This window comes from Dioscorea cayenensis, chromosome 12 (genome assembly GCF_009730915.1).
Source record: "Dioscorea cayenensis subsp. rotundata cultivar TDr96_F1 chromosome 12, TDr96_F1_v2_PseudoChromosome.rev07_lg8_w22 25.fasta, whole genome shotgun sequence".
Taxonomy (NCBI): domain Eukaryota; kingdom Viridiplantae; phylum Streptophyta; class Magnoliopsida; order Dioscoreales; family Dioscoreaceae; genus Dioscorea; species Dioscorea cayenensis.
In genome coordinates, this window is record NC_052482.1 from 1,744,499 (window position 1) to 1,767,075 (window position 22,577).

Below are 22,577 nucleotides of genomic sequence, written 5' to 3' on the forward strand. Positions count from 1 at the left end.
GAAACGTAACTTGTACATGACTTTAAAAGGGCAGGGTGCGATTGCAAACTATGTGTGTGGCACTTTACAACTTAGAGGGCTGCAATTTTCCACTATATATATATACACACACTTATATATAAGAAGCAACTACTATACAATTCTTTGGGGTTCCGTGAACACGTAAAAAAATTAAAAAAATAATATATTAAAATATATTTAGAGATTTATTCCCATAATTTTTTTTTACTTAACATTTTCATCCATAACACCTAAAATTAGATATTTATTTTTTAAAATTATTTCCATATTTAAAATTATAACTATATATAAAATAAATTTATCAGTGAAAACAAATATAATTTAAATAAATAAAGTAATACAAAATTTCATTGTTTTTATTAATTATATATGAGGGGCCTCAATGAATATTTTAATTTTCCATCAATTACTATGAAATACTACCTCCAAAATTTTACGTAATTTATTTATTTATTTTTTTAACAAATGTGACCGGTGCATATAAAAAATGAAGGGTTTGCTCATAACTGAGAATTTAACATCTGATTGTACACTCGATTGGCTAAGTTTTTTTTTTTTTTTTAAAAATTTATTTATAGTTTTAAATTTATTTTAAAATTTTAAATTTAAAAATATTCTAAAATTCAGAGCCAGCAACCGACAGCCTGCTTTCAATTTCCGCATTATATCTTTGCCAGCTACTAATACAGATGACCCCTTCTTTTATTCATATTTTGAATTCTTAAAATGATTTACTTTTATAGTTTATAATTATTATGAGGTTTTGTGGGGTGCTCCATGCAAAACACCATCTTAGCTTTCTCCTAACTCATATTTGAAGGTAGTAAAAAGACTAATAAAAAAAGTTAATTTTTTAATTGTCTTATTATTTAGTGGGTTTTAGATCTTTTAAATCCAATGCTTCAGACAAGATGCTTGTTAACACTTAGATAGAACACTAATTTTATTAAAGTAAAGTTTTTCGCATCCAAAGTAGTTAAAAAAATTTTCCATCAATCTTGTGATATTTTGCTTGAATAGATTATTTTTTATCTAAATCTTTTTTTTATCATATTTTATTTTTAGTTTTTCTAGTAGTGTTATTGATGATTTTGTGTATGAAAAAAAAAAGTATGAACTAAAAAGTATATTTTTTTACAAATTGGGGATATTACAATCAATATATTTGTGGCCATTATTTATAGGTTTTATTTTTTAAAAATTAATAGAAATTAATAAATCTACCAATAAGTAACTCATTAGGAAAAAAATTCAAAAAAAAAAGTCTAATTTCAAAAAGAATATATGACTATATCATAAAAGGATAATTTTGTTTATTTAGGCATTGTTTGGATTGGCTTATCAAAAACGTGTTTTTTTAATTTAGTAGAAGTGTCTGACAAAAATGCTTCTCCAGATTAAGTTAAGCACTTTTTGTATTTTTTGTTTGGATTAGCTTTTATGTAGAAACGTAGTCTAGAAATAAGTTTAAAAATGCTTTTTTTCAAAAGTTGCTTTTTCGCTTTTTACACCTTCTGCTTTTTCAGAAAAACCAATACAAACAACATTTTTAGAACTCAGAAATGCTTAACTTATAAAAAAGCACTTTTGGGTTTTTCCAAAAGCCAATCCAAAGAAGGCTTTACATACCATACAAAATGCATGGCTTATCTAATGCTCGATATGAGTTTTATCATGTCCATATCATTTTCTACTTTTCATATCATTTATATCCATATCCTATCATGTCCACCAAACGGGCCTTTAGTTATTATATTGGGTTTATTTCAAAAAATTTGTCATTATTTAAAAAAACAATATTAAAAGTTTATATTCATTATATACTACACAATAAAAAAAATACATACTAAATTATAAAACAACAATTACCTTACAGTGTAGTGTATGTATATTATTATCTAAAATGATTAAACTAATTTATTAAAAAAAAATCTGCCTTTCATTTAAATATTTTAAGCATTTTATTATTTAAAATATCTATATTTATAAAATCAGTGGCATGTAAATAAAAAGAGAAACTATAGGATAATATTTTTGTTTTTGTAATTTGAACTTTATCCAGGGTATATAAGTAAAATACTCTCTAATTTTCCAATTATTAAACCTTATAGGGGTGTATATGAATAAAACCAATTATTAGTCAAAGTCGGACCCCTCTCCGCTCAAAAATCCATTTTTTTTCTTCATATATTCTCACGAGCTCGCCGAGAAGAATCCTCGCTCGATCATGGAGGTCATGATCCACGCCTCCCGCTTCCTCCTCCCATCCCTCGCCGTCGCCGGAGCCGCCGGTGAACCCTCCGTCGTCCCCAACTACGCCCTCGTCGTCCTCAACCAACAGCTTCCTCGATTTTCCCCTCTTCTATGGAAGCACGGTGAGTTTTTCTTCTCATCTTTTCTTCTTGTCTTTCTTGCTGCTCTTTCTAGGGTTTTGATAGGGTTGTGATTTTGGTTTGTTTTGTAGAGCAGCACGGGTGCGGCTCTGTGCGGATGGTGGCGCGAACAGGGTGTATGATGAAATGCCGAAGCTTTTCCCCGATCAGGATCCGCTTGACGTTCGATATAGGTTTTCTTCTTCTTCTTCTAATGTTGATTTCCCTTGTTTATTATATTTGGAATTCATTGTGATGTTGTATGTTGATGAGCTAATTTTGTTATCGTCTGGTAGTAGTTGTGGTTTTGTTGTTGTTCTCATGTGAATCGCTGTTGAATGAATTCACGACAATTTTTTTTTTTTCTTTTTAACTTTTGTGGAGCACCGATGATTGAAGCTGAAAATTTTTCTTTTTGTTCCTGTTTGGCTTTTTTTTTGGTTGCTGATTCATTGAGTCTCTTGAGCTGAAGGTTTTATTTTATTTATGTGGGAGTGGTTTCTGTTTGCAATCTTTTTTATTACAGACCATTGAAAAGGTAAGTAATTTGTCTTCTCTTTTCTTCAAAAAAGTATGAAGGTTTAATTTAGTGGTGGGGGTTGATTCACGGAGTTTGTATGAGTGGTTGCTGTTTGGGATGCTACTTTTGCCTGCAGTCCATATTAAATTGTGAGAAAATTGTCCTTTTTCCTTTTTTAAAGTACAGAAATTTAGTTATTATTAGGTTGGGATTGCTTGGATTGTATCTCCTCTCAAGTAAAGTAATTTCCTTCTAAACAGAGATTTTTCAAATGAATGGTTTATAAAGGTCCAATCTGAATCTATAATTTGTTGAAAAGCATCTGCTAGCCTTGTTCTTTGTATATTGTTTAGTTATGGCGATCATTATAATGCCTAATTAGTCTCTAGGATTTATTTGATTAATGGAGAAAAGCCGGAGAAGCCATTTGATAGTTTTGTTGACTTGGTGTGTTACTTCTGGATTGAATTGTTTTACTATTATAGAAAAAAAGGAAATCAGAGCTTCACCTTGTAGGTGTTATCCTTTGTCATTAAGATAGTTTAGCTTGCCATATTAATTAATTAAAAAAAGCCTTATTCATTGGTTTTCTGATTTCTTTCCTTTTTCTTCCTCTCTTTCTGTTTTCAGGTACAAACCAGATGTTATTAAAGGAGACATGGATTCAATTAGATCAGAAGTACAGGATTTTTATGCTAACATGGTATTACTATCTGATAGACACTACTTTATTTTGGATATGCATTCTCAGTAGGGTGTGCAAAAGCTCCGGTTGTCTGGGATAAATAATTTGGTACAGTTGAGGTAGTTGGTGGTGTGTTGTGCACTTGCACGTTTTAGCTGAAAATTTATTGTTCTTGCATTAAATATTTATTACTTGCTAGAAAGCTCACCAAATGCTGAGACTTCATTTGATTATATGTGAATTGAAAATGCTCACATTTCAGATATTGTGCAAAACACTTCGCCGACACTTTCTAATGATTATTAATAAATTCAACTTTTTATGGTGCATTATCAAATTATGGGGACCTCCATGATGGTTGCTAATCATCATTTTTTTCATAATCATGTATACATTTTCTAATTTTAGGGAACCCCGTGTGGGTTATTAATCATCATGTTTTCATAATCGTGAAAATTTAATCGCCTGGTGCTGTTATTTCAAATCATTGTTTTTTTGCAGAAGTATTTTCTATAACATGGAGAAATAAGTGAGTTTTTAATTTACGGTATTATTCCAGGGAACTAAGGTAGTAGATGAGTCACATGATCAAGACACCACAGATCTTCACAAGTGTATAAATTTCATCCTTGACTGCACACCCGATCCGGACAAATCTAATGTAAGCCACCTGAACAATGTTTTGAAAGCTCTAAATTTCTCATTTTTGTTGGACCTTTATTTTAGTTAGTGTACCATAGATTATTTGAATACTTGTTTAACGCTGAATATTAATTGTTCAAGTTGGTTTTCTCTCTAACTCAAAAGATCATTCTTTCTCTTAAATTGGCTGTCAACGAGTCTAGTTAAATACTGAAACTATGATTTATGGTTTTAGTCTGGTTTCTAGCGTATGCACCATTCACTTTCAGTTTACTACTATTATCTCATTATAACAATGTATGCATTCTCAACTAGTGGAAGCTGTTAAATCAATGATTATATGTTGTTGTTTTGCATGGCTTTCCTCCATTCGATGAAATCATTCTCCTCAAACTTTATCTGACTCTGATTTTTTAAAGCATTTCCAAAGTTTTGATGATTCAATGAATCCAAAACATATTCTTTACCAGAGATCATACTGGTAACAAGTGGTATATTTGTTTATCATAGGCATTACTATATCCTAATATCCAAAAACTTATCTAGCAAGTGGCTACAATCCACTTGTTTGGGCATCAATTTTTATATGTTAAACTTGCAGTTATGCATTCTTGTTGCTGGCGCACTCGGAGGAAGATTTGATCACGAGATTGGGAATATCAACGTCCTGTATCGTTTCTCACCCACTCGGATAATTCTTCTGTCTGATGATTGCTTGATCTATCTTCTTCCCAAAACACACCATCATGAGATATACATCCAATCAAATGTTGAAGGCCCACATTGTGGACTGATTCCCGTTGGCGCACCATCGACCAGTACCACGACAACCGGGTTGAAGTGGGATCTGAGTAAGTTTATCACTTTAAAAGTAAATGGTTTTCTATACCATAGGCCTTCCAAATTGAAGTTGTATTTCATGGTTGGTGAAGTTTGACAAGGTTTAAACTTCTTCATTTTCAGATAAAATGGGGATGAATTTTGGTGGACTGATAAGCACTTCAAATGTTGTTCGTGATGAGAAGGTGACTGTTCATTCTGATGCTGATCTTCTGTGGACAATATCCATTCAAAAGCTGATTTAAATAATTCTTTTCAAGTTTTAATCATGCCTCATTGACAGGTGCCAATTTTATATACATACAGGAAGCTTAATTTTTTTCACAAGGATACATTATGGTTGCTATTAAATATATATATATCATACTAATACAGAAAGGTGTCTAGTTATGACGTTTTTCACTTGTTTTATATGACGTGCATGCACCAGCTTGATCTTATGTGAATTAATACACTTTTATTTTTAGGATTGATTTTGATGAATAAAGGTTTTATTTTGAGTTTTATTTATTTATTTATTTATTTATTTTGCCTTTCCTTCACAGTGCTACACTTGTTAAAATTTTATTTTTATTTTTACTTTTGTCTAGCAGCCAAAATTTTACCCTTTCAATGCCCCACTAATACTATCGATAGCCTGATTCTTGATAATATTAAATATACAAAGCGTGCTAGTCTTATGATGCCAGTAGCACAGCGTTTTACCTTTTATAATTTATTTCTTAAACTGATTTGTTAATTAAAATTTTATAGACAACAACTATATACTCTGGTGGAGGTCATCTTGAGTAGTGGGTGAGTTGTGGGAAATCAAATCTTTTGTTCTATAATATGGTGTAAAATATTGTATTACGGTTTATTTATTGTTTATTAGGTTTTATGTGAAAAAAGTCATTTTTTTTAGAGAGATTTATTATTATGGATTGTATTTTTTTAATATATATATTATATATATATATATATATTTTAAAAACCTTGATATACTATTTTGGGCTTAAGTAATAGGTGTTAATTACCCGTGTGTTAACGTATTTTACATAAAAAAATTTTTAGAGGTCATTAAATTAATGTAACCAATGATACAAGCTATTAAATTATTGTGACGGATGAAACACCATAATATCTATTTATCTTGATACTCCTTTGTGAGATGCCCATGTCGCCATTCCTTATATAAAAAAAAAAAATTTGTACCGGACCTTCCTCTCGATATATGTATGTGGAAATTGCCAAAAAAGCCTCTGACTTTTGCTAAATTGCCAAACAAACCCCATAGTTTTGAATACCCAAAAACCCCTTCCTTTTCAACTCCATGATTTTGAAACCCCCAAAGATGCATGCGGCATTAAAGCGGAGTGTATTTAAAATTTTATGGGACTGAAAAATGCCCTTTGCACGGAAGTCGTGGCTGCACCCATTTCAGTGTGAGAGGAAGTGGGTGGGTTTTTCTTAGGCATTACAATTGCTTGTCTTCTCTCAACTCGCGACTCAGGCTCAACTCGCGTCTCCGACTCTTCTCTTCCCACGGCACTCTTCCCTTTCACCGTCTCGAAGAAGAAGTCCGTGCAAGTATTCGGCATTTCGTCACTGCGGTCTAAGGTATTCATTATGGTTTTTGTTAACTATTACATTACTGAAGAGACATTTTTCGGTTTTGGTTTGTGATTTTGTTTTTGTTGGAAGACATTGAAAGCTTTCGGGGATTAATCGGTGAGGGTTTTGTTAGTCTGCAGGGAGATGTCTCAGCTAGGGTTTTTGTTTTGTTTTACATTTTCGATCTATGTATCTGATTGAAATGGTTTTCCGATTGTTGTGCTTTTGTGTAATGTTTATAATCTACGTTTACCACTTTCGATTGATATGGTTGCGATTGTAAAAAAATGAGGTCTCCGTTTAAACAATGAAGCTTTATCGTTTAAGTTAGTTCGTCTCCGTTTAATTATTTTGTATCTCGTTTTAATAGTATCGTCCTTTGCTTAAAAATGATATCGGTGTTTAAGGCCGAGTGTTCTACCGTTTAACAAATTACATTTCCGCTAACAATGTCTTTCATTATTGTCGCGAGGCTTGTGATTATGGCGGTCAATCTAGTTAATGGGCGATGCTACTTCGCGCGCAGTAGTGGAGACCGTGGGTCAATTGAAAGTTCACATGATCCCTCGACCTTTGGGAGATCATCCGAAGGACACCGTTCACGAGCATTCTTGAGTTGGAGCGTATACCAAGAGCGGGCCCTTCTTGACTCTCGATTGCGAGAGATACGATAACCGCACTAATAAATTCGGGATCGGGAAAGCATCTCGACTTTCGAGCGCTGAAGATGTGGCGATCGTTCTTGGCTGCGTTGCGATGGGGAGGCGATCGTGTTTCGGAAGAAGAAAACACGGTCGACTTTCGAAGAGGTATTTGCTCGAAGGCGTACGAGAGACAGAGACTCCATCGGGAGCACTCTTGACAACTCGTTGGACGGAGGGAGAAGAGGAGAATTTTTGCCAAACTACTTGATGGTGTATCTCCCGGAGTACAATCCTCTTCCCAAATACCTCCCTGCTTTCGGTTCCTAGCGGATCGTTGATTATGTCGATGATCTACGGAATGGGGCGCTACGCGATGAGGCAAGCGGCGCACAAGTGGCTTATGGAGGACGTACCACAAGCCGCTACCCGAGTGCAATCTAGATGCGCGGGGAAGAAGACCAACACCGGGTATGTTAAGGGGTTGCACGGTGGCGCTTAACATCCGGTTTCTGGTGACGGAGCCGGGAAAGAAAGTCCGTTCTGCGCAGATCCCAAGGATCTTTGTGCTACGGTGAAAATACTACAGGAAGCAGCGACGATAGAGACGAGTTTGTCGTCTCTCGAAGGAAAAGAGGTAATAATTCAAAAAAATATTTTGTTTAGCGTAGAGCGTTAACGTTTAACCATATCATTTACCGTTTAACTTTATTAATCTATCGTTTAACATTATAACTTACCGTTTAACTTTGTTCGACTACCGTTTAAACTTTTAGTTTAATGTTTAATTTGTTTGTTCTTTGTTTAACACAATAGGTTATAACGTTTAAATATCTGAGTTACATGTGTAAATATAGTTTTAATTGTTTTAAAACTAAATAATTTCGCTAAGATTGTTTGCTTTTACACATGCTAGTTTCTGAAAGTTTGGTTCGGCGAATCTTGATGAAGAAGTATTTGTTGAGACGACCGTCGGTCGGATGCTATTGCTCGGAACCCGCTTGCTCGAAAAGCGAAGATGAGAGAGCGACCTCTTCCTTGCGTCTTTGGGCGCCCGTTCTCCAGCTTCGAGGCCAAAAGCGCAGTCGTCGAGGTCGAAGAAGCCCTCCCCCCGCCCGGCCGTGGCTTCCCCGAGCCAGTGTCGACCCCTGACGTGGCGGCTCCACCGGCGCTGAGGCGAGGATGTCACTCGCAACTCTCATGCAGGGCTTGCGATTTTGATGACCGAGGTTCCCTCGGCATGTCGCTCGGGTGGAGGCGTTGGAAGGCGGTCGCGATCACGATCGATCGCGCCTTCCCTTCGAAACAAATGAAGCACCGGGACGGATACGCCGTCGGAGTTCGACGAGCGAGGACATCATCGGGGTGGCCCTTGAGCGAGCCTCATTCGAAGAAGCTTGCAAAAGAGGAAAACAATAATGCCTCCGTCTCCACGCGTGCTTGGTGACGATGAAATAATAGCGGCACCATCGGCGTGACAGCCCATCGGCGGTGATGTTGTTAGCGTTGATGACATGCCCATCACGGTGGAGGAGATTGAAGATGGCTGCGAGTTTGCGCGGTGGAAAAAGATCGTCGACTACTGTTGTTGGCGACATCATGCATCACGGTGGGCACGGCGCTGACGATCGCGGCATCAAAGATGGACACAATCCATGAAGAAGAACAACCGGACAACGTTGTGTCTCCCATTGATCTTCTGCCGCAGTGGAACTCACGGTTGAGAAGGTCGTTGAGTCTATCCTCAGCGAGTGGGAATTCACGGTGGAACCAGCGGTGACCGTGCCGCATCGAGGCGAGACACAATCCCACAAGAACAAGAAGCATGTAAGGAAGTGTCTCCGGGTTGATCTGCTCGTCGTGCCCCATTAAAGGAAGCGATAAAAAGTAGAAGAACTTGGGAAAGTCTTCGTTCCGAAGAAAAAAATCGTTGACTGATCGCGCCTCAATAAGTACTGAGCGAGGAGTTGATAAGGATCTTCCTCAAGCGCCCTATGGACAAGTAAGTTTGAAGTTTTTATGATATTGTTTAAAACTGTTTTTAGTTACCATTTAAGTAGGAGCGTTAACGTTTAAAAATTTCTGAGATAACATTTAACTTATAAGTGATACCCTTTAAATATTACAATTACTCGTTTAAACATTCGATATAGAATTTAAAGTTTATACTTTAACGTTTAATTTTATACTTACAACATTGTTTACATGTCTTTGTTCCGTTCGACCACAGACAGCATCGTGTGGAAGAATGACTACTGTCGGCACCACACGGGCGATCTATTCGACACCGCTCGAGGGAAGGAGATGGTCGCGAGCGATGTGATGGGACGCATTCGTATGTATCTTGCAAAAGGCGATGAGCGTAGTGCCATACTCGTTATAAGAGCGCGCCTCCATCACACGACCATTTGGCCTTGTTCATGTCAAAGCGAGGCGGCAGCGCACATGAATCCACGATGGCTATGATTGGAGATGCCGCGCGACTTGCGTGAAGTGGACATCGTCATCCTCCCGATAATTATGAGTGGCCACTTCCATGTCGTCGTCCTTGACAATGAAAAAAACAAGAATCTGGGCATTATTCTTCATGCCAAAGCGAAGAATCTGATAAAAAGCAGCGCTAGAAATGGTAAGTGCTTTAATAATTTGTGTTTGTGTAATAGTGTTCGGTAAATAATCGGCATTCTAATATGAACTTGTATATCTCGACAGTGGAACCTATTCGACCTACTGTATCGACATGGAGTTAGGGCGAGTCGGCGACCGTAAAAGTACCCGCTTGTTCACGACACTGAAGCCCCGACGAGAAAAAAAGGAAGTGTCGATTGCGGCGTCTATGTCATCGCGGTTTATCGGCGATTACTCGCCGGGTGAGAAGCTACGAGTACGCATGGGTGAGCGTCCCTTATCTGCGATTAAGGTATGTTTCCCGCATACTTAGGGAGGGAGGCGGTAGGCATCACGGCCGGAGGGAGTCTTGCATAGCGGGTTCTTAGTCATTCTTTCTATATTTGTATACGCGATTCTTTCTTTAATAATCCGATTCGATTTGTTTAACATACACTTTCGGTGTTTAAGTATATAGTTCATTGTGTAAATATCAATGTAATTGTTTAAACTCCGTTTCTTGTGTAAAAGCGAACCGGAGGAGTGTACATAGCGGGGTCATAGTCGTTTGTATAGGGTGTAATAGTTTTCAAATGTAAACCCGGTTTAAATTCAATTCATTTTTCGAAGAACATGACAAATTTTGTCGATGTAAATGTACATGTATCTAAATTCAATTAAATTCATTACATTTTCGTTTTTGAGGTTACATTCTTGTTGGATGATATTGTAGTCCATGAGGGTACATTATCGGGTAGGGGTTCATTTCATTTTCATTTTTCATTATCGGCTAATATCAACATTCATTTTAAGCGTATAATGATAACTTTTTGCCCTTTAACTTTTCGTTTTCTCTGTTTAAGTTTAGGTTTCTCTGTTTTAAATTTAATATTTTTACATTTAAAAATATCCTTATTATTTAATAATATCAATGTAATTACAACAAAAATATACTTAATATTTTTACGTTTTAAAATATCCTTATTACTTAATAATCTCTTATAGAGTGTAATGTAATGTTCCGATTTTTTTATGTGCGGCAGGGAGTGGAAGCGCTTGGGGAACCCAGGCGTGTATTAGTGCAGCAGGGGAACCGCTAGCACCATCCCGTTGTACATTTTAAGCGGATACAAATTTATTTTTAAGCGATAAAAAAATAACGATTAAGCAGAGAATAAAATATTTAAAAGCGTAAGAGATATATTTAAATATAAAGTTCGATATTTAAACAATAATAAGAAGTATATACACAATGCCTAGTCGGCATGATTCATTCCACGATCTGCGATTGTGACTCGAAAGCGTGGCGATGGCTACAGCGCAACTTGCGGACCTCGGGCGCTTACGACTCGATCCTCTTTTCGTCTAGGACACCGGGTTGCCTTCTCGTCGAGCGGTGCATAAGCGCGATTCGCGATTTTTCATCCATCGGCTGTCGTTTGTCCGGTATGGGGAATATAGCTTCCTTATCGCCATTTTTGAAGTCGAAGCTTCCTTCCACGATCGCTCGGTGTTTCTCGTTCTTGATAATTTGAAGTCAAAATTCCTTTTGATTGCAAAAATTCCTAAGTGCGTCTACGAAATGTTCAGCGCCTTCAAAACATTGTCGATATCCAGCGACAACACTTGACGATCGGATGAGGAAGGAAGGCATGCCACACCCTCGGGGCTCGCCATGATGTGGAGCAGCGATGCCGGATTACGAATTCACTGCCGACACTTTAGTTTAAGCGAACACGATCAATATTTAAGCGAGACACAAAAATATTTAAAGCGATAAACATAAATCTTAAGCGTTAAAAACAAAAAAAGTTAAATAATAAGTTAATAAGTTAATCGGAGACAATAGTGTTTAAATGGAAACTTGATAAATGTAAGCGAGTGGCGAGGGGATAATAAACAATAATTAACTTCTACAACTATATAAACATAAGCGAGAAGAAACTTACAGCGAGAAGAACTGCGTTTTTCGGTGGGATACGATGCCACATCATACGTCTCGACAACAAGATCAACAACGAGAACATTTGAAGATGGAGTGCTGCGTGACACATGCTTGTTGGAAGTCGACCTCGTTTTATATGAGACATCTGGTTTTATGTCCATCGGGATTGTGATAAACTTCAGCTACGACACGGGAAATATCGAGGACCCCATCGCTCACATATTTCGATTACTACTTGATTCCCAAAAGTCGGTGCAGTGAACATTAGCACTCGTCCCTCCCGTTGTATCTAGCAATAGCACAAAAAACTCTCCATAATTTAATCGGAAGAGCTAAAAATTGAATACACCGAAATGAGAAGAAGAAAAGAAGAAGAAGAAGAAGAACAAGAACAAGAACAAGAACAAGAAGAACAAGATATGAGCCCTACTAAAACTTTGTTTGAGAAAAAAAGCAGCGGGAGGCAATTGAAAAACTGCGTAAAGAAAAGTTATGATTAGGGCATGTTTTTCCCACCTTTTGCGAGGGGCAAAAAGGAATTTCATATCGTGGACCCACTTCAACTTTACCGTGAGGGTTAAAGGAATGTAAAAATATAACGGAGGTATCGGGGTCGTGCAAAAGTTGGAGGGGGTTTTTGGGAAGTTTTGAAAATTACGAGAGGTGAACAGTAATTTTCCCTATATGTATTTATTGCATAAAACTTCTTCAAACCTTCGGCTCTTTCTTGCTGTAATTTCTTTGGAACGTAATATGTTAAAAAGCACATTAATATATATATATATATATATATATATATATATATATAATTTTAATTTAATTTACATTTTTGTTTTTTCACAAAATAGAAAATTTTGATTAAAAAACCTGAAAAGTCACCTTAAACCACCTGATCACACACACACTCTCTCTCAATGCAGTGTTGAAAATTTAATTAATTAATTAATTTTTTGGTTGAAAATTCTTGATATATTGTTTTTTTTTAAAAAAAAATCCATTAAAATCATCATCCCCACCAAAGCCCATCCCAGCGCGCGCGCGAGAGAGAAATGGGAAACCCTAGCGTCATCTCTCCTCTCAAGGTCGCCTTCGCATTCGCTTTCTCCTTCTCTCTCTCCCTCTCCCTCTCCTCCTCCTCCAAGATTCCTCCTTCCATCTCCCTCAAATCCTCTTCTTCTTCCTCTTCCTCGCCCTCTTCATCCAACTCCTTCGTCTCCGACCTCCTCTCCATCCTCGGCGCTCCATGTGACGCCGCACGCGTCAACGCTCGTGAGGCCAAGGAAATCCGCTCTTGCCTCCGTTTCCTCGTCCCCTTCACTCCTTTCTCTTTTGGAAAGATCGAATCGCGTTCAGGAAGGAGATTCATTGCTACTTTCCGCGATGATAGAGGTCATGATCATGCTAATCAGATGGTATGGTGGCCGCCGAAGCCGGTGATGGAGCTGGCTCGTCTCGCCGTTGACTCCGGCGGCGACCCTCCGAGATTCACCGTACTCTCGATCCCACTGTTCTCGCCGTAAGATCCCAAACGTGGCTCTCTTTGATTGGTGGATGGAGTGGTTTTTTTCATTTTAGCCCCTGAAAAAAATGCAAGCTTGATTTCTTTCTCTCTCGTTCTCAGTTTAGTCCTTTAATTTATATATATTTTGGTTCTCTGTTTTCTTAACATACTATCAATAATAATACTTGCTTTACATGGACTTAGATGGGCAAGGAGTAAATATATTATATTGATGACTAGATTAGCAAATTAGTACTAGTTGAGTGTACTAAAAGAATTTTTTTTTTAATTAAGCTTAATTTTATAGAGTTGTAAAATAAGTAAGGATGATGACCAAGTAAATCTTATCATAAGTGTTTTTTTTTTATTAGCAAAGAATTATTTCTATATGATTGAAACTGATGTGTTTGTTCTTATTAAATTGAAGGTAATATTTATTGATGCTTGAATGTTGGTGATGCAAATTTTCAAAGTAGACTTATTTGTTGACTTTATTGTTAGAAAATTGATAAACATGTCAAAAAATTATTAGTTTTTCTTTCTTCTAATTAAAAATGTCCTTAGCTGGTCATAGAATTCCTTGTAGCAAAATTTGTGACTATGTTATCAGTTTTTCCAACTAGAACTTTGGCAAAGATGGATAGTGATATATTGGATTGGTCACATTAACATTTCATAAACTAAAAGAAATATTTCAAATTATAAAAATAAATAAAGATTATATGTGGAATGATAGCCATATTAAATATTTTATACAAATTGAGATGAAAATCACCCTTGTTGATCAAGGTTCTAATGTAGACAAGGTTTTTGAATTCTCACCTGTTTAGTTTTGTATGATTTTGTAGGTGCCAAATGTGGAGGGTGCGGAGGAGGACAAGTGCCAACTAACAAGTACACCATATGGAAGGCGCTTCATAGACAAGGTCGGATAGTTGTATGTCTTGCTTATTTGCATTATACTTGAACTTGAAAAAGCAACTTGATTGACGGTTGTACTATACATATGTAGGAGTTGAACTCCTACTTTGCATTCTTATTTGAATTGATTGCTGCTCGAGCACCCTTGGTGGGTTTTAATGTGTCCCTTAGTCGATATGACTTGTTTCATGGCCATATGTTCCTTGCCACAGACTCTGGAAGGCTTGGAATACTGTGAGTGTGTAAGTGTATCAGTGTTTGCTTGCAATTATAACTTTTCTTTGTATGTGTGTTTTATATATAGCCTTATGTTGTCTTCGCCATTGTATTTTTTATATAGCTTTGATAGGTGGTCTTGTTTTGGTCATGCTAGCTACCAATAAATGAAAACATACTTCTCTTTGATAAAGCATATATGTATATATATATATATATATAGCATCTTGTAGGTGTGCCTTTTCCCCCATTTTGATAATTTTGTGCCATGCCACCACATAAAGATTTGATTCTCTGATTTCACATATTGTTTATTGGTGCACTACTCATCCACTGAGCTGTTGGTTGTAGGCAACTTTGACTGGTGCTGCTTAGAATAACAAATAAGTTTTTGACATGTCTCATTCGCATCATTAATGCTGTGTTACTTTAAGAAAAAAAAATTTACATCTTATGTGTACCACCAAACAATATTAATATATATTTGATTTGTAGTTTTCATGCCAAAGAGTATCCAGCATATGATAAGGAAGATTTCCCATGCAATTTGGGGTATTGTCAAAGAGGTAAGATCTACAAGGTGTATATTTTGTTCAATTGATATTTTTCCCTCTAAGTTATCTGAAGATTATAAACACCAATATATTTCCTGTAATAATCTACCTATTTCATCTGGTTTTTGCAATATGACAAACATATTACTCTTTCAGGATCCAATGTAGCATATGACAATACTATGAATCTCCGAAATATTCTTTGGTTGGCACCATTACCTAGCAAGGTCACAAAAGCTTGGGAAGCACCAGGTCTGGTTTCCCCACAATGAACACAATATTTATAGCAAGTTATTCTGCTAATTGTTGTCTCATCCAATTTTCTATGTAATACTGCAATCTTTTGTTTTACTTCTTTGTTACTTTCATGCTGTATATTCAATAGAATGATTTGTTAGTTTCTCCTCACGGCTTTTACTTTAATGGCAGAGGTGATGTTAAAATGCACAACCACCGTTGCACTTACCTTAGTTACTAATGTTGATAGTCATGTCATATCACACTCTTGTCCAATGAATTCATAGAGCTCTAATTTTTTTATTTTTTATTTTTACCTACACAGTATTTACTGGTTATAGCATTGAAGTAACATTTTCTGAAATGTGTAAATTTTCCTCAGTAGATATAAGTTTGAAAAAGTACGAATATACATAAAATCAATCAAATGCATTCTTCTGGTGATTATGTATCTACAGTCATTGTTGAATCACAAAATGTGCGGTAAAATATTCGAGTATGCTAAGCTTGTAGGACGATATACACTTTGTCATATATTAATGTACTTTCATTTCCAAATTCACAGAACTGTTTCACATATCAACATTTGTTGTGCAAATGAACTTCTTCTGTTTCTAGTACTTGAATTATTCATCAAAATCAAGACCGATGATTTTTGTTTCAGGAGTTCTGGTCGTGTTGGACGCTCGTCCAGAAGGAATCATATACGAAAAACTTGTCCCTTATTATGTCGATATATTCAGAACAATTTATGAAGGTTGGTGTGTTTCTATTCATCAAGTTAGCCACAAAACATTGCTTAAAAAGACATTTCATAGATTATATATTACTTTAAATCTCTTGCTTTGACAGATGATTTAGGTGATCATGTGGTTGATGTCAATTACTTGAATCTGGGAAATGTGGTTTTCTGAAGACAGGATTTTCATTTGCTAAATGGGAGGAAACAATCTTGCAACAATTCTGAAGAGACTAGAATTTTATTATCATTGTTTGGAGAACATAGTACCTCACATGTATGTAATATATTATGTGTGTAACAAGGACCTCAACATCCCTGCCAAAGTTGTGCCAATCTTTCACTTCTCAAAAAATATCAAATAAATTATTACTTTAATATTATTTTTGTTAAAAAAATTTACATGCCTACCTTTCCGGTTTTCCTTCTTCCAATAATTACTCTGTTTTCCAAGTAAGTTTGAGCTAAATGCAAAGCTCAAAGGGTATAATGAAAAGGGGGGCATGGGGGTAATTACCCTCATGGCCACAAATGTTTTTAATTTATATCATGTAGCATGAAATCTTTTTATGTACACGAAAGTCACTTAGCTTTTTCCGGGTTGCATACGTGCCATAATGTCATTTTTAAAGGCGGTTTCAGTGAGTTTTGCCGATGTGGTCTCGGCAGTAGGCGCAAAGCAGCCTTTTAAAGCAGTGTATTACATGAAGTCATCCTGGAGAAAAAAATTAAGTGACGCTTTGTCATGAAAAAGCTTTGACTATATAAGCGTTATAAGAGCAAATATTTGTGGTCACGAGGGGAGCAATCCCAATGAAAAGGTGAACATATCCAAACTTCACAGCGTATGGTGCTCAGTTTTATCTAAAATTGAGTTTTGACTTTTTAATTTAAATTTGTTTCACAAGAAACTTATTTGAATCACTAAGTTGCCCGACACATGGATGGTAAGTGGCGTAGGGTTAAAACCGTGACTCGCTTTGAGTCTTCCATGAAAGAAGTCAAGTCGCATTTTCAATCTCCGGAATTTTAAAGAATTTTGAGGTAATATCATATCAGTCATTAGTCTATGTGATAAATTGAAAATTCAATAACTTATGCACCACCGAATCTATTCATTCTTTTTGATAACTCTCATTAAGATGAGATCACTAGTTGTTTTTGTAAAACACAACCAAATTATGGCATAATAAATATAAAATTAAAAATAAATATTTAAAACTTAAAATTATACTTCTCTTTTCAATGGCGGGGAATTACAGTTCAATGAAGAGCAAGAAGGGGATTGATTGAAAACCTGACTTAAAATCATGAAGAATAAATTTCTTATAAAAACATTAGTTATATATTTTGAAAGCTTCATTCGTGACTTGCAAAAAGAAGAATACTCTATGCAATTACAAGCTTTTTTCTAATAATATCTATACATACTATTAAAGTAGATGTATAATTTACTCCAAGAGTATTTTAAGGAATAATTTTAAATTTTTTTTATAACATTTAAATTTTTTTTATAACATTTAAATTTTTATATTATATTACTTATAATATTAATAATTTAAAAAAATATTAATTACACATAATTATTTATGTAATAAATATACATAAGACCTTTTGAAAAATCCAAGATATACAATAGTTTTCATAGTAGGAATTGTTTAATTAAATAATTTTGATATTACCTCAAAATTTCTCACAAAATTTTAAAAACTCCAATACGAAGCTAGGAAGAATACCTAGTATTAATAATAACAATTAATATACAAATAACTGAGTCCCTTTTAGCATCGTTGACCTATCAAAAAGTGATATTTGTTTCAGGTTTTCCCTTTAAAGTTTATTTTTGCTATCTATTTGTCCCATAAAGACATAACCTTATGATTACCTAGGATTTTCAAACCACAAAACATCGCTAAAGTCAATAAATTCAATGAATTTTGGCAACATCCCAATACGAAGCACAACCGATATAACCCAATAAATTATCAAATAAATAACAAGGAAATATTCTTGATGACCTATGCATGATATAAAAAAAGCGGATCTTGATGGATTCAAACCACCATCCTCTCCAGTATTTGAGAGTGTGTTTCAAAAAAACTACAACCACAAATGCAAGAGCACTCTCCCAATTTTGAGCTTAAAGATCCTGCATACTAAATTCACTATACCTAATGAAGAGAAAAAGGTGACCAACCAGTTGCAAATTAAGCAAATTAGCATCACAATAATCTTCATATGGCAAAATTATTAGAACAGACTAAATCATCTAAAGAAACACCCTAAAACAGAAATCAAACAATCAAAGAATATAAAATGCTGCATCAGCACCAAAAAGTGAAACATCTAAAGTCAATGTCTACAGAAAACAAAAATCCAATCCAGTGTTCTTACCAATGCATGGTATAAGAACACTTTTAGGCTCCAGATAGATGACCACCAAAATTACTGCCATCATATGGAGCATAAAACAAATTTGTAGTAGAATGGAGCAAAAACTAGTCCACCAGGTGGCAAAGAATAAAAGTGTTACTACTGAAATAAAGCAATCTCTTTCAAGTAAGTTTACATTGGCACAGCTAGATATAGTTAGAAAAAGTGGAAGAAGCTTGAAAATTGACAAGGTCCCCTTGCTTATATCCCGCAAGTGCACGGGTTTGTCGAAGTAATAATCCCGGGTGAACTGGGTCGAATCCACAGGGAGTAGGGAGTAAAGACACTTAACTCGATTCTTAGCTATGTGAAGTATCAACAATGATAAGTGTGGTAATGATTCAATTCTCAGAAATTAAAAGCAACAAGTAAGAGAACAAAAGTAAGGAGGAGGCAAGGCAATCGATAAAGATGGGGTACTCGGATGATGCTTCACCTAGGATAATCGCTTCAAGTGCAAGAACTCTCTATTATGCTTCATAATCAATGCAATGGTGAGTCGTGAAAATCTATACATACATAGTCCCAAATCTAAGGTCAACTATGCCTAACTCTATACATGTCCCGGAGGAGAAATCGAACAATCTCAACACCTCGCACTCGCATAGAGTTGCAATGAGCTCTAGGGATTCCAAGTGATAAATCTCTTCCTAGATTTAGACCTAACCCTTTGGTCCGGTGGAAGGTCCCTAGCCACAATTAAGCCCTAGATACTAAGATCACCTCAACGCTTCACTCCCATTGCACGCGCAACTAGGCCCCCGACGGAGGTTCATCCCTTAGACCATTCACTCTATTATAGCCGCAAAGAACTCGAGGAACGGAGGTAGAATCTATCACGTCGGAGGGAAAGGGGACGCTCCCTGCCTCTCGACTCACCCTCTCAACCCTCTCCAACCTAGCTTTGTCTAACGCTCGTGGTGTGTCACTCACTCACAAGGTTACCAACAAGAACTCTCAACCCTAGTGTCACTCTAGGGAAAATGTTCATACAATTAAGCATTCAAGGTTGGAACTCACAATAAAAATCAATTTATTGAAAGCATAATAAAGAAGTTCAATGAAACGAATACATCCTAGGGTTCACAATCATCCAAGCACCCACTAGGGCTTTAGCTCTCCATGGAGCTTAGTACAATCAAAGAAATCGAATGTAAAAAGCAATGAATCCATAAAGAAACCCCTCGATGGTCGTGTCGATGGTCTTGTGGAGAGTCCTCTACTAGTCAGTCCAAAGATTCCTTCGTCCCAGTATAGGGATACGCCTCGATCGAAGCTCCCCTACCAACCTTCTTCATAATGGAATCACGATGTCGGAGCCGTAGAACTTCTCCAAAAACCTTGGCCAATACCCCTCGAAAACCCCTAGCGAAGCTCTCTCGTAAGTTAGGGGAAAAGATGGAGAAAAGAATACCAAAAATCGAGGGTGAATCGAGCTTTTAAATAGAGTCGGAATCGGGCAACTCCACGGGCGTGGGATCGGTACACGCGCTCGTCAGTGAATTTCCACACGGGCGTGGATAATTTCCACATGCCCGTGTGGATTCTCCGTCTCCCCGATTTCTCGGACCCTGTGAACATTGTCTGCACTAAAGAATTGCTACAATGTCCTCGCTACGGGTCTTTTGACACTGAATAACTTCCCAATTCCATACTTTCATCGGGAGTAGCATAAGCGGGCACACGTTCACGCCGTGAATCACTTGCTTCTTCAATGATATATATGTTGGTGGGGTTCTTGTTCTTGTATGCATAAGACGGAATGTTCGAGTGTGCTCGCCTTTGTGCCCCTCCAAATGGATGTACTCACTCGAATCGCGAGGAGGTTGGCACACACTCTAGCATCTAACACATGTCCTATGTCTTCGCGTTTGAACCTTAGCAAGATCTCCTCCAAAATAGGTGCATTATGATCCACATCGGCCCATTTCCTTCATACTCGGCCTCACAACCCTACCTGCATAAAAAGTAACATAAAAACACACATATTAATGTAAAAAACTGAGAAAAGTAATGCTCAACATAAAGAATGAACGCTTTGCATTCATATCGCACAAGCACTTATCAAAAACACATGAAGATGCCCATAAAGATAATGCCAAGTGAACCATGCCCATCTCAGCTACTTTGAAAAGAATCAATGGATAAACTCTTGATGCCAAACGTGAAGGCAAATTACACAAAGGCGAAACAAGATGAAGAACTTGACGATGATCATAACCGACTTGAAGGCAGGACATTTGAACCATATTCTTCTTGCCAAGCATTCTCCAAACAAGAACCAGCTATTTTCACCATTATGCAAGTTTACCTCCCAAATATCATTCTCTTATAACATGTTTGCCCTTCTAAACTTCATGAAAGTCTATAAGAACTACAAATTTTACAAACTTTCTATACAAGATAGGTATATTTTCCTTTTTACGTGTATAACAAATAATAAAATAAAAGTACAAAGAAATCAACTTTAACTTCAGACAACAAGTTCATGAACTAATTAGTATTTCTTGACTGAGCAGATCAACAGAACAAATTAAACCAGCACACAGTTTGGGCATAAATATTGCTTTATAAAAAAAGGAAACCTGTTAGCAGACTCATAGACAGCATGACTAAAGTAAGGTAACGGTAATGTGAATGCGTAGTATTCTGGCAAGTATGCGATTATGGAAAAACAATTCATCATGAATGCTGAAAAAATTAAAGTTTTTACCTGCGACTATGATGAGAGATTTTTGGTGTAAAATCATAGTACTGGATAGAACAAAGTCACAGCAATAGTAGTTGAAAATAATAACAATAAAGATGAGGGGCTCAAATTTTACATGAAAACCCCCATACTAAATTAGGGTAAAAAACTACGGACAAGGTAGAAAAATTTTATTTTAGTGAAAAATAGAAGTTATAAACTTTCTATCAACAACAAGAACAACAATTTATTCATTCTCTCCTATAATAGAATCAACACAAACCCACTAATTTTTTTCCCCACTATTTTCTCCCACTCTCTCTCACCCTCACTTTTCCTCAGTTGAATGATGCACTGAGAGCGTTCCTCATTCCCTCTATTTATAGGAGAAAAGGATGAGGATTAGCTCACCTAATCCTCATCTTTTTTCCTATAAATACAAACCCTCATGCAGAGTTGAACAAATCTTTATATGATCTAAAACAGACGCCAAAATGTAAGTATAAGAGAATTGATTCCTTCATCATAAGTCTTGAATAGAGTAGATTCCATATATGTCCTTGTGCATATGTCAAGAGGTTTAAAGAAGAAAAAGATTGTCTTGTTGTTGTATGTTGACATGTTGGTAACAGGCCCTCAATAAAAATTGTATCCAGGAGTTGAAGGCACAATTGGCTAGGGAATTTGAAATGGACTTGGATCAGCAGACAAGACTCTAGGGATACAAATTTACCGAGATAGAGTAATAGGGAGATCTGGCTTTTTCAGAAAACTTATCTAAAAAAGATTTTGCGACGCTTCAACATGCACGTCTATAAGCCAATTTCACGCCCCACTTCTTATTAATTTCAAGTTATCCTTAAGTATGTGTCCTAACACTCTAACGATGAAGGAGGATGGAGATGTCTCGAGTACCGTATGCATCAGCAGTGGGAAGCCTAATGTTAGCCATATTCTGTACAAAACTAGATATTGCACATGTAGTGAGAGTGGTAAGTCGTTACATAGCGAATCCTGGTCGAGAGAATTGGAATACTGTTAAGAGGATTCTCAGTTACGTAAAGGGAACCTCAGATGTTGCATTATGTTATGGAGGATCAAAGTTTATTATCAGTGGATATGTAATATTGATTATGCAAGGAATGTTGATAAAAACAAATCCACTACAAGATGTGTTAACACTAATTGAAGGAGCTGTGAGACCATCTCCAACCCATAATCCCAAATCTCTATCCTAAATCTCAAATTTGGTCTTGCTACAGAAAATTTTACTCCAACCACAAATCTCAAATTTTAAACCAAAAAAGAATATTCTTATAATATTCTTTTCATATATTATTTTATTATTATTTAATAAAGATATTTGAAATTAATCATTTTAACAATAAATTAATTAAACATTAATTACAATTTATAAATAA

General features: G+C 36.1%; 2 protein-coding genes across 2 annotated transcripts; both read left to right on the forward strand.

Moving 5' to 3' along the window:
* Nucleotides 1–2,263: 2,263 nt before the first annotated feature.
* Nucleotides 2,264–5,590, forward strand: LOC120274162 (thiamine pyrophosphokinase 1-like). The gene is made up of 6 exons (XM_039280928.1): nucleotides 2,264–2,396; nucleotides 2,486–2,587; nucleotides 3,544–3,616; nucleotides 4,158–4,259; nucleotides 4,842–5,091; nucleotides 5,204–5,590. The coding sequence occupies exons 1-6, from the start codon at nucleotides 2,386–2,388 to the stop codon at nucleotides 5,323–5,325; spliced, it is 660 nt and encodes a 219-aa protein (XP_039136862.1). The 5' UTR covers nucleotides 2,264–2,385; the 3' UTR covers nucleotides 5,326–5,590.
* A 7,283-nt stretch (nucleotides 5,591–12,873) lies between these two features.
* LOC120273084 lies at nucleotides 12,874–16,432 on the forward strand. Its single transcript, XM_039279730.1, is given in 9 exon segments — nucleotides 12,874–13,342; nucleotides 13,345–13,382; nucleotides 14,216–14,293; nucleotides 14,380–14,522; nucleotides 15,000–15,070; nucleotides 15,215–15,310; nucleotides 15,960–16,052; nucleotides 16,148–16,203; nucleotides 16,205–16,432. Coding segments are annotated over 9 exon segments (1,029 nt in total). The 5' UTR covers nucleotides 12,874–12,915; the 3' UTR covers nucleotides 16,232–16,432.
* Nucleotides 16,433–22,577: the final 6,145 nt, after the last annotated feature.

Coding starts and splice junctions, on each gene's coding strand:
- LOC120274162 (XM_039280928.1), top strand. Junction 4,260..4,841: donor CCGATCCGGACAAATCTAAT/GTAAGCCACCTG, acceptor TTAAACTTGCAG/TTATGCATTCTTGTTGCTGG. Junction 5,092..5,203: donor CGGGTTGAAGTGGGATCTGA/GTAAGTTTATCA, acceptor CTTCATTTTCAG/ATAAAATGGGGATGAATTTT.